This window comes from Lagenorhynchus albirostris, chromosome 3 (assembly GCF_949774975.1).
Source record: "Lagenorhynchus albirostris chromosome 3, mLagAlb1.1, whole genome shotgun sequence".
Taxonomy (NCBI): domain Eukaryota; kingdom Metazoa; phylum Chordata; class Mammalia; order Artiodactyla; family Delphinidae; genus Lagenorhynchus; species Lagenorhynchus albirostris.
Window position 1 is genome coordinate 105414273 of NC_083097.1, and position 16355 is coordinate 105430627.

A 16355-nucleotide genomic window follows, 5' to 3' on the forward strand; every position below is an offset into this window, starting at 1 on the left:
GACTTGCAGTATAGTTCACCAAAATTCATTTAGTAACTAAAATTTAGAAACCAATTTAGAAGCTATTGTGTTTTTATAAGAGCCTTTAGATGAAAGCAAATAATTGTATATTAATTGTAGTTAAAATTAAGAATGACAATTATTAAGGCACTTCGTTATGTTTTTTATTCTCTTGAATTATTTTCTTTCCTTTACCTATAATTTCTACCCAATTTTGGGATTTACAGTTCACGTAACTTCTTTCAGTAATGCAAATCAGAATGGCCAAAATAATCCTTTGCAAATGGTGAGTAACAAGTGTGATATATTGAAAGTGGTAAGGTAACTCCATCTTACCAGTTTCTGGGACTTCACACTCTTGCTGAATTGCTTTTAGATTCAGCAAGAATGTCACAAACTTTCTCATAGAATAATAAAATAATAATCAAAGTCTTACAAGGACAAGCAATAATCCACTTGTTGAAGTGGGTCTGATAGATCGTGAGCATTTTTTTCCCTGTGTGGTATAGGCTGGGTGTTCCTAATTAACACTAAGAACACTGACAAAATTGCTTGCCTTTTTGAGTTGCTCTATTTAAATTTTTTCCCTTATTTTTTACCGGCCATACATTAACCTGACCAAGGTCAAATTTATTCCTTAAAATTAAAATAATAAATAAAACATTCTCAATACTTTTTAGTTGTTTAAGCTTAACTGATTTTTGAATAATTTTCTTCTGTTGTCTAGGAAACACACACATACTGTCCTGCGCTGAAATGGGCAGATTCTAAGAGGAATCGTTTCTCCACTGTGCTGATACTTCATGATGACGAATACTTCTAGAATGGCGAAACGTTCCCTGCATTGAATAAGTACAGGTGGTGCTGATTGTCTTTCCTACTTGTCATTTACTTTCAACTCACATTCATGTCAAGCTCCAAAGTGTTGTCTTCTTGGTGAAGGATAATGAAGATGTGACTGACAGTCATATTTAGACTCTGGTAATTGGAGTTGAGAACTCTTTCCTGCTACTCAGTGGCCTGATATAAGCCCTTTTGTAAGGAAAATGCGTGTACTTTTCTCATATCTCCATTCTCTCCTGTCCTTATCCCAATTCTGAATCTTCTGACCTCTCTTTCAGTGTTCTATATACTTTGGGAAGGGTATAGAAACCTCTCAAAATCCTTGTGTACAAGTAACACACACACACACACACACACACACACTTTCAGTGCTCAGTAGTGCCTGGCACAGACTAAGTGTTCAATCAATAAATGGTAGAAAGAATAAAGGAATAATAATGAACTACATTAAATAAAGGAATAATAATGAACTACGTTAAATAATAATGAACTGCATTAAAGGAATAATAATGAACTACATTAAATAAAGGAATAATAATGAACTACATTAAATAATAATGAACTACATTAAATAAAGGAATAATAATGAACTACATTAAAATAATAATGAACTATACTGAAGGAAGATTTCAGTGAATTTTTGAGCTGATCAAGATGTTTTGTTTTGTTGCTGGTTCTATGACAGTAAAGATAAAGTTTCATCATTCTCAGGATAGAGAGATTAAAATGGATATCTTTTCCAAAGTAAATAAACACATCATTAGACATAAAAATTTTAAAATAATTTCTAGTTTATAGCTACAAGATGATTGGTAATTTCACGAATGTAATAGGGTTAGTGAGTACAATGTATTTTAAGTAGAAATATTATATTCTGAAAATAAATGATATATAAACTACTACATGGTTACTGTTTATTTACTACATAGTATTATCTAAAATAGTGCTTCTCAGATTATATTTCAGATAAAAATATTAAGTGTTCTTACCCTTTAACTTTTTGTTTCTCCTGCTGGTATATACCTCAATGAGAAAGAATAAAAACACAAAAATAGAGATATAATGACCTTAAGGATTGTAATAGTAAATTAATCTTACTGAATATTTTTCTAGTCTAGATAACATGAAAAAATATGTAAAGCACTTATATGGCAACATCCTGTATTTGTAAGATATAATCATTCTTATTTCTAATAAAATAATCAAATAAGAAATGCATATGTGAATTATATACAAATTACGTGCAAACGTATGCCTGCATTGGCTAGTGTTAAAGCCTCCCAAATATATTTCATCCTTCCTCACTATGTAGTGGCCATGTGATCTGAATGACATTGATCCCATCCCCAGTCCTAAGGGTGGGTTCTCATGGATCCTTTTCTGTTGCCATAGTAGTTGGTTTGAGGGTGGGTATATATTTAAGATTTGAGTCAATCAACATTTCCCCAGCCAAAGTGATTCAATTATTTAGGATCACCCAATTAAAACAAAACTTATGACTTTTGTTTTAAAGTTTTGGAAGGCAACTCTCTTTCTCTATCTCTAGCCATGAACAAAATCACCTGTAGTCACATTTACTACTGGCAGCCATTCTATGCCCACGAGGAAAGCAAGCCTTCAGAAGAAGCCAACACTGTTGATAGAAGAATGGTGAGATAGCAATATACTATGTGCTGATACCATCACTTGTTAACCTTGAAGAACCTTTAATCTCTGGACCTCCTACTCACATGAGCCAGCAAATTCCCTTATGAGTTAACTACTGTGCGTTGCCTTTCCTATTACTTGTAACTGAAAGTGTCCTTCACAATTAAATGTTCATCAAAACATGTTCATTCATTTGGCTGTGAGCCATGAAAAAAAACCTAGTGGGGAAGATGATTTTTCTGAGAAATGGCTTCTTAGGATTCTCTACTGTCACCTTGTTTGGTTTTACTTGTTTGAGTCTAGATTCTTTATTGGAAGTATAAAAAATCACTAAAGAGCTAAAAATATAATATTTAAATAAATTATATTTAATCTTACAGCTAACAAATCTATAAGAAATTTTAACAGAGACACAATTAGAGTTATAAAGGACATAGTCTACAGAGCCTAGTGTAGCAAAGCATTAGGAGAAACATGAAGAATATTTAAAAATACTTTAAAACTAAAAGAGAAATTTTTTGGTGAGTGTACCAATCTAACAAATATGCCTTGGAACCATTACTGTTTTTAACTATGTCTATCTCCAATATCTTTCACTGTGATAGGAACATACATAATAATAAATGTTTTTAAATGAATGAATGATTTACTCTCAAGAAGTGAATAACTATAAATGAACAGTAGGTCAATCATAGAAGGAACACGAGTATGTCCTCAACAAGAGCACTGAATGTAAGCAGAAGAATGAATGAGGACCGTGCTGTAGGTTGAACAGTTGGGTTTCCTGGATAAAAATCAACAGTAATATGAAAAATATAAGTGAATGAATTAGACTTTGGTTCAAAGCAACAGAAACCAATGCTGGCAAAGAAAAGAAAAATGGAATTAATTGGCAGTATATTAGGGCTCATGAAATCAGCAGAGGTTGCAGTTAGGGTTGGTTAGGAATGGGCAGAAACCAAGGCCATTCCAGAGACTAAGGAGCAGGACTCATAATAGGGAAAATTCAGGTCAGGATGCAGCTATTGAAGGGAGGTGACAAGGTGGAAGTTGGTGGTGGCCTGAATGAAAGCCCTTCCAGAGGATACTATGAATGGCTGGAGAAGACTGAAGACAGGTGGAAAAATAAGCAAGTTTTTGGATGCATTTTTCTGTGAAGGGAAGCACACAAAGACATGAGGTCAGAGAGGTTTTCATGCTGCTACTCAGAATGTTTCTATGACAATGGGACTGAACCACTGGCTAGAGCACTCTTCCCTGCAAGGGTCCCTAGGCTGGTTTCTTCCCATCCTTCATGTTTCAGTTCTATGCTATCACCTGCTCCTAGTTGTACATCTTTGTTTTATTCTCTTTACAGCACTCGTTTCTGTCTGAAATTACCTTCTGAATTTTTTTATTGCCTCCACCAACTCAAGTATGAAGTTGCTAAGGGCAGCAACTTTGTCTTTCTTATTACCACTATATCACCAGCACCTAGAAAAATACCTGTCATGTAGCAGAACCTCAATAAATATTTGTGGAAAAATTAATGAGCAAATGGATAACTAGAACTTCAACTGCTTCTTTTATTCTTATATCACTTGTTTGAGATTCAAAGTCCCAGGATCCAGTTGGTGAATAGCCAAGTTCAGATGCTATGCAGTCCTTTGTCTGGTCAGGGTTTGTCCCTCCTTGGGTTATATGGTGGGTGCTGAGTACATGAATTTACTGTCCCTCTAAAACCAAGTACAAGGGGACAGAGACAATTCCCACAGAGACACTAGGGCTATTTGGGATCTCCAAATGATAAATGCTCATGTAATACAGAATTGTAAGGAGGGAAAAGGAATATTTACTTCCTGCCATAAAAAAGCCGTAAATGAAAAGTTTACATTCCTGCTCATCAGCTAATTGCTTTCAATTTATTCCTGTTTCCTGACAAAAGACTTTAGGACCAAGGGGTGTAAGCAAGTCTCTCTGCTCACACAGATAAACATCCCTCTCCATTAAAACAGGCTGGAAGCCTTGAGATAATGAGGCCCACTGTGCCAAGCAATCAGCAACACAGGGAAAAGGTCACAAAAATGACAAGAGAGCTGGCTAATTCTTGAGAGAAACAGAAGGAAAATTGTTGCAATCAGTTGAAAAATGTTTGGGTTGTTAAGGTTCATGGAATGAGCAATTCATGTACTTGTTTGTAAGATGTTACTGTGGTTTTTTTCTCACCTTCATGACCTCCTCTTGTCCTCCCATATAGCTCAGACACACCCTGACTCCCAGCCACAGGCACTGTCACCTTGTGTCCATTACAATGAAAACATAGCCAACTTCCCTAGGTCAACTCTGTGAAACGTGGTCATTTGTCTCCACAGGACGGTACCTCCACTGGAGGAATACCTATGAGGTACTTCTGTTTGCTTTCATTAATTTATTCTTTTTGGTGCTAGGGATCTCTTAAGTTAGAATACCCTTTGGGAAATCCAAGACTTTCTTCATTTGCTCTTTTTGCAATAGAACATTCATGGCTACTAGAATGACAACCTTGATGGAATGATGAACAGATCAGCTGAACTGATACTGAGAACAGGGACCGTATCAATTTTATTTATGCTTAGCACCATGCTTGGTACACAACGGGCCTTCAATATTTATTGAAGAAGTGAATGTACAATTGAAAGTGAGTGGATGGATAAAAGCCAAAAGTCTATTTCCCAAGCACAAACTCTAAAAACCTCCACTGCAGCTTTGTCTTCTCTCCTCAGCCATTCTACTTCATTGTAAATCTACTATCTGTTCTGTCTTGCTCTCTCCTCATTATATGTTTCTTTTTCTACCTTCCTTTCTGGTCTTATCTTATTTCAGCTCTGACCTAAGTTTGATAAGGCATCCTGATAAGTATTAGGATGAGAGCACATAAAGTATGTATAATCCTTGAGTCCTCCTTATATGCATATATATGATTTCTGATTCTAAGAAAAGATGCACTTCTGACAGACCACAGGTAAGTTTTCAAATTGTGCATAGTAGTCTTTAAGAGCCCTGATGAGCTCACAGTATTTTTTGTTTTTTTGAGTTTAAAATACTTTTAATGGTGGAAATGCCAATGATTTATATATATTTCTAGAAGTTTTGTTTTAACACCCCTCTTTTCCTCTAGACTAGGGGAATTGGTAGTTTTTCTAACAATTCAGCCCAACTTTTTTTTTTTTTTTAGCTGAGAGAACATTTAATATTATATCGACCATAATTATTAAATGCAAAACAAGTTCAGATTTAAGAAATATAGTCAACAAACTGATAATACTTGTGTAACTAAGCAATGGGCTATTCTTCAACTGGTTTCTTTATTCTACCAATAGTAGGATTTTTCCTTTCAGGAAGAACAGATCACTAAAATTCATGATGACTTTCAAATATTTGAATGTTTGGAACAATTGACTTTCAAATATTCCAAGACTGCACCGTCCCAGGATGGTATTTCCAAACTCGATGGCTTGGACTTTTGAGCCTCATTCCCAGCATTAAGTGCAATCTTACCATTCTCCTCCAATAAGTTTACAATCTTACCACTGAAATAAATTTTTAATATCTTTTCACTTTTAGTCAATGACTCACATTTTTCTAAAATATTCAGCATTACTGTTTTTCCCACTATTTCTAAAAGTACATCTGATTCTGAACAAATAAAAGTATTTTGGATTAAAAAAAGATGAATACTTTCACCAAAAAATAACTAAATTTTAGCATCCCTTTGGAAGCAAAATGACAGTCGAACTAATATCCAATATTTAACTTTATCTCTGGATTCTCAGTTCCTTAAAACACCTTGGAAAATGCTTTTAAAACAGAAGTCTTGCACTTATAACCAGATGCCAGCTACAGTCTCTTTGTCCCTTAATATTTAAGATGTCTTTTTGCATCCCTACAGAACAATGTCCTCTCAAAGATTGTGCTTCACATTCCCTGACTCTAGCATTTTCATGGTTTCTGCTGGCTCTGAGCACCTGCTTTGCTAAATTAATTAAATTTAGGAATCATATTGTGTTTCACTTGTGTTGTCCTGCTTATACCTTAGTGAAAGTCAGGACTTTTATTTAATTTCTTCCCTAACAGACAACTCACATAGTATTAGTTTGCATTAAATATTTTAGGGAAAAAAATGGAAATTAGAGTTAAATATTCTTTTTATTTTTTAATTTTTTTTCAACTTTTAAAAAACTTTATTAACCATATAAATGAGATTAACTGCAGGTTTCTTTAGACCCAATATCTAAAACCTTAGACAAAAACTCACTAATCCATATTATAACTGTTAACATCCCTCTTCCAATCAAGTGTGGTCATGGGAGTTGAGAGACATAAAACAATACAACTCCAAAATGAACTTAATGATTAGACATAAAATAAGCCAGTAATTAGAATAAGAATGGCTACCATGCAGAAAATCCAGAATATGTCTACTCTAACCTAATATTAATTGTAGTTAACTATCTGATTCATCCTTTTTTTTTTTTTTTTTTTTTTGCGGTACGCGGGCCTCTCACTGTTGTGGCCTCTCCCATTGAGGAGCACAGGCTCTGGACGCGCAGGCTCAGCGGCCATGGCTCACGGGCCCAGCCGCTCCACGGCACGTGGGATCTTCCCGGACGGGGGCACGAACCCGCGTACCCTGCATCGGCAGGCGGACTCTCAACCACTGCACCACCAGGGAAGCCCTGATTCATCCATTTTTAAAGAAAAATTCTATTTGTATTCCCACCAGTATTACCCACATCCTATATTTACTTTCCACTGTGGACTGACATACTAACATTAAATTACATTTAGACTCAGAAATGTTTATCACCTATCAATTTTTTCTTTTTTTTTCCACACACACACTGTATTTTATTTTTACAAGAGATAAATAGACTGACACCAAGCATTGTAAATGGATGACCACAATGAAAGCAACAATGATTGCAATTACCAAACACGAAACACACTCATACTATGTCATAATATTGACATTCAGTCCAGTAATCCTCCACTATAACAGCGCCTTTACTTTGCAGTGAAAATTGATTTGTATATTTTTGGCCTCTGAGTCCTTGTGGGTTTTTTTTTTTATTCAAACAGAAAGTCACAAAAATTATAATCACCCTCATCAGTTCACTCAGTCCCATGTAATTAATTTTTTTTATCTTGATCTTTTGTTAGCACTTTTATGAATTCATCAGTTTTCCATTAGAGTTCTGAAAATGCTTATTCATTCAGTTCAGCAGTATAGTCAGTTACCAGAAACCTGTACTCGTCAGAGTCTTTTCCATGAATTCCTTGAAGATGAAACCCTTTTATAGGAACAACCAACTTTTAAAAATAAGATCATTTCAACGACTTTCATTAATAAGCACTTTCCTTTAACTTAATCACACAAGGATAGTATCATTTATTTCATTACTTAGCCTGTTCAGTCAAAAATTCTATAGACCAATATGCCTAAAAATAAATCTGCTAATTTCTTCACCATCTTCTTCTGAAATCCTTCCCTATAGTATTCATTTAAGGAGGAGTAATAGTGGAAAAGTCACTTTGTTTTCAAGGACTTTTTGAAAGCCTGTTTTTGTACCAGCCATATCTCCCCACCTCTTTTTGATCAGTGAGATGTAAGATAAGATTAATAAGCATTATAAATAATTAGTGCTTACACTGCCTTTCACCAGCCATTACTGAGATGACCTTCCTTTCATAAATTGTTATGAACCAACTGCATAGTGAACATCTGTACATTCCTCTAAAATGCACTAAAGTATAATCCACAGTGTGGGTTATTTTATAAGATGGGCTAAGGAAATGGAATAGAATATTAAAGCTGGAAGGGCTGACAGAAACAACTCAAGTGAGTCTTTTATAAATTAAAAGAAAAATGAAGTCATAGAGAGGTAAGACGATTTTCTGAATTCCACACAGGCTGCCACCTAGATGCAAGGCTAATACCCCAATCTTTATCTTTCCACACCTACCCAGTTAGCGCTGATTTTTCCACCCAGAACACCAGCTGCTCAGTAGTTCATAACTTTACTCATAGGGTTGTTTTACCAAGGATCTGGGTGACTTAAAGTTCTATTGAAGAAGTAAATGCTAATTACACTCTTTAAATGATAAGTTTCAACTATTCCCACTCTTATTACTGCCCTTTGGTCTATACGCTCCATCCCTAGAAACAAACTCTGTGATTAGAAAAATTTCTGTCCGACCAACCTAATTTGTTTTGCGATGGGCTGTGTGATTAGGCTTGGGTAAGCCCAGGACATAAGGGATCAAAACCCAGGAGTGATTCTGATCTGTAGACTGCAAAGGTCCTATATGTACTTCCTGCCAGAGCAGGAAGCGGAATGAACACAAGCTGACCCGGGTCTACAAATGCTTCCAGGGAGAGATGTAGCAACTGTCTGGGAGAAAGTGGCTGGGGTCTGTCGAACAAACAATAAAGAAGAAGGAGCAGTGGCTGCAGATGAGTTGTGACAGTGAGCAGACCGCCAGCTAATCAGCACAATTTATCACTTCTGCAATCTTGGCTCAAGAAGGAAGCCTTCATTAGGATGTGGCCAGGTGAGATCTTCTGTCTGGGGTCTGTGGGTCCCAGAAAAGGAAGATTATCACAAGGAGAGGTGGTCTGCTGCGAAAACCACTGCTAGCCTGTAAACCAATCCATTTCTGTGAATGCACCCCTCTCAGACAGTGTGATTGTTTCCTTAGCACTGGCTCTGTATGTAAACATGTCATGGTTTGAGCACAAAACCACTGCTTCTGGCCCACTTTGAAAACATTTTCCAGAAATGATGAATATGTAGTGAATTTTTATCTATACTCCTGCCTGGATCTGATTTGTGAGATGTTTTTAGAGGTTACTGTGGCTTTGTAATTGAAATTTTTTTCTCTGGGAAGTTAACTGTCCTTTCCACAGTCACTGTGGTTGCCTAGCAACAGGGGACAGCAGAGCAGTAACAGGGATTCTAAACCTCTAAGGAATGGGGATAGTCAATGTCTGTCCCATGGACAGGGTACCTCAGTGGGCCTGATTTGAGATGGGAGAATGTTATAGCAGGACATCTGTGGCCCCACGGTATGAAACCCCAAAGAGAAGCAGGTGAGTTCCTAGCTCCTCCTGTTCCAAAAGAATTCATGGGAATTTATAGATAAAGTAGCCTTCACTCTGTGCTTCAAAGAAAACCTTTCCTTCATGTCTGAGGAAAACATCAGACAGACTTTCTCTCTTTTCCTGGAGAATGATCCCTTTCTTTGAACACTGATGTCTTCCCAGATCGTAGGGCAGGGTCTGACATGCAGTAGGTGTTCAATAAATATTTGTTGAATGAATAAAATGTCCCTCACTTGCTCGTCTCAAAATCACATACTCACCCCAACCATTATACTGGTGTGGAAAGGGGGAGCTGAGCCAGCCCTTTTTCAGAACCACTGGAATGAAATGTCAAGAAGAAACTAGGTCATTCCAACCATCCCCAAACAAAAACCCAAACCAACTCTGGCCACAAATATGGAAGTACAGTTCACCTTTATAATCAATCTATAGTTAATCACTAGGAAATTTGCATGTTGACAAAATATTCCTTTACACTTAAAATGTGGAAATACCTTCCATTTAGAATTTTCTTTTAAGCCTTGAATGAGAGATGGCCTTGCCTTTTCTATAGAAAGAGTTGTATCCTAGAAAATGGTGTCCTTGTGATATGTACACATGTAACCGTAGTTCTGCTTTGTTAAGATCTAAAATGTAATTTTATTACATGAAATGTGTGGGCCTTGTTTTCATTTATTTTTAACCTTGTGTCTATGGTCCATAGATGATGTGGGAAATTCACAAATTCCTCCAAATTTTATGAGAAATGTTTCTATGTGCAAAGAAGCCTGTGACCCTCAAAAGAGTAACAATCTTTCCGAAGGAGGAAGTTTTGGTGAACATAATGTTACCAAATAGAGGAAAAATGGCCTGTGATTAACAACTTTGAAACGAATAGCATAGTGTACCACCAGCAGGGAAGCCAAGTGGAAAGCATGACTTTGCTCTCACTGTAAATTATCATTGGTGTTTCTGTTCTCCTGGCATATGGAGCTGAGTGTTCTGTGCAAGCATAGAGCAGGGCTTTGATGAAGGAGACAGTGGAGGACCATGATACCTTGGTTCACCTTTAGGAAGGTTCGATTCAGCTCCTTCAGTTCTAAGCAGCAACAAACTGGTCCCAAGTGTCTGTTTGCCTACCCTACTTTCTCTCCCCACTCCTCTTCTCATGCCCTTGAGACAGACCTTCTCCATAGTTTATATAAACCAGATGGGAACTTCAGCCTATGTTGTCTAAGCCAGGGAGGGTTAGACCTTGGATGCAGTCAACCTAGGGAACAAATAAAGCACTTTCCCAGGAAATCCTCTCCTAGAAAAACTGGATTCTCAATAGAACCAAACCAATTTTATTAAAATATTTATTAACATGGACTGATGGCTGATTACTACTCCATCATAAAAAACAGGGTAAAAAGTTGGGAGAACAGATATAAAGATATTTCACTTAAAGGAAGGAAGTATTTATGTTCTCGTTGAATACTGAAAAAAAAAAAAGCAACTATAAGGCTTATATGTCATATGATTACCCTCTGCCGAAAGAAATTTAAAGATTTGTTTCAGCTTTTCTATGAACCCTGAAGAAAACACTGCAATAAAAACGTTCCATAAACACATTTGTTAATTCTAATTTGTTTTCTCTCAAGGCTAATAGGCTTTCTAAAGCTTTTGTTCCCTTAATTATGGTACAACATGACTTATACTGTGTATGCTGAGTTACTATGGTTACTCTGAGGCCATGACTTATGACCTTTAAATATTATTGTCAGGCAGCCAAAGCTCCTTCACTTTTAAACCAGTAGTTTTGTTTCAGGCATTATTAAAAGAAGGTAGCTACAAACAGTACTTTTTTCTTGTCTATTTGTGGCACATCTGAATATGCACATGTATTGTACTCAATTTTTTTTGGCTTGCCTTCATTCAGTGACCAAATATTAATTTCTTGACAAGGTATAGTCCTTGTTTTCTGGGAGGTGTCACTGAGAAACACAAAAACATAGGTAGACAAATAATTGTACACATCATGAAATGTAATAAGAACTATAAAAGACAGACATCCAAAAACTGCTTGTGGACACAGAGGCAAGAAATAGTTCTGACTAATAGGACCAAAGAGGCTTCAGGGGAGGCAGCCTTTGAGTCCTGGTGCGAAGAATAGGCAAGATTTTAACAAACAGAGATGACAGCATGAACATTCTGGTCAGAGGAAACACCTAAGAAAAGGATAAACACATTCCCTGGAACTAGGGGTAGTACATTTAGTGAAAATACCAGTTTTGTGAGTTACATTGATAGAAGACAAAATCAGTTAGAAGGTAAAAGGGCCCACTTATTAAGGTTGTTGTCTTGTTCAAAGCATTTGTTGTTTCGCCCAGCAACTGTAATGATCAAAAGTGTGTTTTCTATTTCATGATAAAGAGGTACTGTCAAGTAGAAAGCACCAAAGTACCAGGTTTTGCTGATCTAGGTATGATGCAAGAAAAGCAATTACATCTCTCAAAACCCCAGTGTGTCCTTCCACTAAGTGGGAATTTAATTAATTTTGTTCAAGAGTCACTGATTACTTTGTGAACATTTTAAATGGTTTCAATTTTTTTAAAAGTAAGAGACATGTACAGAAATGAGAATAAAATAATACACTCCTCAGGGAGAGAGTAGGATAGAAAATAATAAAAGTACCCCAGTGTTGTAAAGTAAGACTTATTGGTTGGTAACAGCAGAATGAGACTTACTAAGATTGGAGGCTTATTCATTCAACAAACATTTATTGACCATTCTAGCCCTCTTCAAGATGCTAAGGACAGGGTAACAAAAAAACAGCAGAAAAAAATTCCCTATCTTCAAGGAATTTATATTTTCTGTTGGGAGGCAACACAATAAATATAATAAACAAGCAAATTATATAATATGTTAGAAGGCGGTAAGTACTGCAGAGAAAAATCAAGCAAGGTGATTTGAAAGTATTTAGAAGTGAGGAGTTCAATTTTAAATGAAGCGCATGTGGTGGGCATGCTTGAGAAAGGGATATTTGAGCAAAGAAAAGAAGGAAGTGGGAAAGAGCCAGGTGGACAAGTGTGGATGAAGTGTTCCAGGCAGAGCTGATGGAAGCACAGTGAGGACGCCAGTGTGACTCCAGTGTTTGGGAAGGGAAGATGGGTATGGAATGGAGTCCTACGGTTGGTGGGAAGGCTGAATGGCAGAGAAATCTGTAGGACCTTGTAGGTCCTTATATGGGCTTTGGTCTTTATTCTGAGTGAAATGTAATCCTTTATTGGATTTTTTAGCGGAGGAGGGAAATAATTTTTCTATTTATTTATATTAGTTAATTAATTTTTGGCTGTGTTGGGTCCTTGTTGCTGCACGCGGGCTTTCTCTAGTTGCAGCGAGTGGGGGCTACTCTTCATTGCGGCGCACGGGCTTCATTGCGGTGGCTTCTCTTATTGCGGGGCATGGGCTCTAGGCACACGGACTTCAGCAGCTGTGACTTGCAGGCTCTAGATCGCAGGCTCAGTAGCTGTGGCGCATGGGCTTAGTTGCTCCGCGGCATGTGGGAATCTTCCTGGACCAGGGCCTGAACCTGTGTCCCCTGCATTGGCAGGAGGATTCTTAACCACTGTGCCACCAGGGAAGTCCCATCATTTTTCTTATGGATGATGTATATTGAAAATAGAAGGTAGGGGGCAAAGATGCAACCAGAGAGAGCCATTTAGGAGGTTAATGCAACAGTCCAGGTAAGAGCTGGATGGTAGCTTGAGGCTTGAACCATTTCGTTAACAACGAAGGTGGTGAAAAGCGGCTGGGTACTGGATATATTATGACGGCAGAGCCCAGAATTTCCTGTTGGATTGGATTTGGGTTCTGAGACAAAACGGAAGGTCAAGGTTTTAGCCTAAGCAACAGGAAGGATGATGTCATCATCAACCGAGATGGGGAAGACTGCAAGTAGAGCAGATTTGGAGTAGGAATCAGAAGTTAGGTTTTAGAAATGTTGAAAGTGAGATGTCCATTAGACATCCTGGTGGAGATGTCAGGAAGGCAACTGAAAGAATGCATCTGGAATTCAAGGCAGAAGTCTGCCCTGGAAATATGTATTGGGGAGTGATCAGCATATTGATGCTATTTAAATCCCTGAAGTTGGAGGAGTTCACCAAGGGAGTGAATGTGAGTAGAGAAGAGAGGAAGCCCTGGAGCATGCCAATGTTGAGGGTTCAGGAAGAGGAGAAAGAACCATCAAAGGAAACTGAGAACGAGCAGCAAGTGGGATGGGAAGGAAGCCTGGGGCCTTAGGATGTCCTGGGAGCCAAGTGAAGAAAGCATTTCAAGGAGGGGCTGTTGAACCATGTCAAAAGTTTTAAGATGGGTTGTGATACATGACCACTGGATACAGTAATGTGGAGCTCACTAGTGAATTCAATAAGTGCAGTTTCTGTGGAATGGTACTTGTGAGAGTCTGAATGGAGTGGCTTTAACAAAAAATAGGAAGAAGAATTAGAGACAGTGAGAATATAGTTTTGCTTTAATGGGGGTCAGAGTAATCAAGCAGAAACTAAAGGGTTAAGAGGGCTCAAGATGCAATAAATAACAGCATGTTGGTAAACCATTGGAAATGATCCAGGAGAGAGAGAAAGAGAAATTGATTGAGAAAAAGTGTAGAAGATAAAGAATTCCCTAAGTCTGCTGTTTCATAGGATATTCTTTCCTCTCTCTCCTTTTTTTTTTTTAGTTGAAATAAGATATTTTGCAGGTTTTCAGAACAGATTGTACTGTTTGGACTGCTTACTCTCAAGAGGACCTTTAAAGGCTATTTTATCTTCTTCAAGTAAAGTTTACATTCCCTAGTTCTGATTTCCTTTAGGAATGTTTAGAAAATGACATTGGGAGGAAATGCTTTAGAAAATATATCTTCAATGTTACAGCATAAAGATCTATTTGATGTGGGGTGTGTATGTGTGTGTATGAGTGTGTGCATGTCTGAAATAAAATTTAGGAATTCCGAACCCTTACTTTATTTCAGCACCACATCTGGAAGTTCAGAGTCAAATACACAACAAAGGAACAAAATATCGGTAAGAAACAAAGTTTGCATGAATTCCTTTTTTTAAAAAAGCATTAGTTAGTGAAACTGTAACTTCTTTAATGTTGATATTTTCCTAATATAGTTTCACTTTCACATTTTACTAGTAAACATTTTAAAAATAAAACATAGAATGTTCTTTTTCAAGTAGAAGGAGGTAAAGTGGCCAGAGTGCCAACGAAGGGATGCTGCTGGGCAGGAGGGAAGTTGGTGTGGGGTGCCTGTCCCCATTTGTACTTGTGATCCCACACTGCTCTCTGTGGCCCAACACTATTGCAGCCATCCTGGGTTACGTCAAAGTATTTGCCTGTATGTGAGGAAATTCTGGAATCAGACATGATATAGATTGGGTAACTCATCTTATTTGGTTTGTTTAGGCTTGGGTTTAAATCACAGTCTATTCCCGATATTCTCAGCTCATTCTCTTTCAAGTCATCCTGGGACAGCTGGGTCCTTTCTACAAAAGCCTCTAGTCCCTCTTGAGGCCTCAAGTGACAACAGGGTAGGTTGGTGAGAAGTGTTGAAGCTGGGTGATAGGTTCATGGAGGCTCATTATACTAGTTCTCTACTTTTATGTAAGTTTGAGAATTTCCCTTTAAAAAGAAAAAAGTAAGCTCTCTATATGCCCTCGATTCAGTTTTAGTAAGTATCCCCTAGTCTCCACCCACAGACATTTCTGGAATAACTTTTTCAGCTTTAATGCAGAGGCAGTGTGGTATAGAAGAAAGACTGTAGGACTAGGAATTAGGCCCAACTTTGCCACCTGCAAGCTGTGTGATGATACCCAAGTCATTTAAACTCTCTGAGCCTTGTTTTTCATTCATAGAGTGAGGATGAGACTTTAATAGTCTCTTCAGATAAGATGTTTGGGATGTGAAAATGGTTGTGAACATATCTACAAGTGTATAGGTATATAGCTACTCAGAATCGATTCAATTCAACCAGGCTCCCCTGTGGACCACGGGACCTCGCCTTTTGATTTCTCTATTTCTTTCTAGATTCAGCATTCTGCTTTTCTACTCTCATCCCACCCCCGCATCACCAGCTAAGAACATTTGATCTAGTGAGGTGCATATTCAGAATCTCATTTCCACACAATTATTTTTGTTCAAGGTTAACATCTCTTTTCTAAGAGTTCATTTAATCTGGCCCCAGACAGACTGGACATATATCTCAAACCAACAATAATTTTCAGGAAGAGGGTTTTTGGTGAAGAAGTATAAATCAAAGGGAAACCAACTTAGATTAGTAGAATATAATTTTAATTAAAATTTTGTGTTCTAACTCTAGTGATAGGTTAATATTATATTACTTTTTTGTCAGTGAGCTTTTGTTTTATATAGTGGATCTACTTACAATTCTGTTGGCCAAAGAAAGAGTGTCCCTCACTGGCACTATATGAAAACATGTTTTCTCTGGTTAGTTGGAACCCTTGAGCTAGTAGTTAAATTGGAGTTTTGGAAAAGGGAGACTTCAGCTCACCAATCTCGGTTTACTGCCTTTCCTCTAACAATGCTAATCAATTAGTGCCCTAGAGGTAACCCTCTCCCTGGCTGCCTAAGACACTGAAAAGGACAAGGTGCCAATTACTACATTTAGGATTTCTGCCTAGGGCTCCCAATTAGCTTCCTGGAGTCCAGAATCTATCTCCTTTCAATTTACATTTCACACAGGTGGGAGCCCTGGGGCTTGAAG

General features: G+C 37.5%; 1 protein-coding gene across 1 annotated transcript in view; it reads left to right on the top strand.

Moving 5' to 3' along the window:
* Window positions 1–2391: 2391 nt before the first annotated feature.
* The window catches only part of CCDC192 (coiled-coil domain containing 192), a 202741-nt gene continuing 188777 nt past the window's right edge, over window positions 2392–16355 (top strand). Inside the window, 1 exon segment of the mRNA XM_060146339.1 lies at window positions 2392–2493. Within this exon segment, the coding sequence (XP_060002322.1) occupies window positions 2392–2493 (102 nt within the window).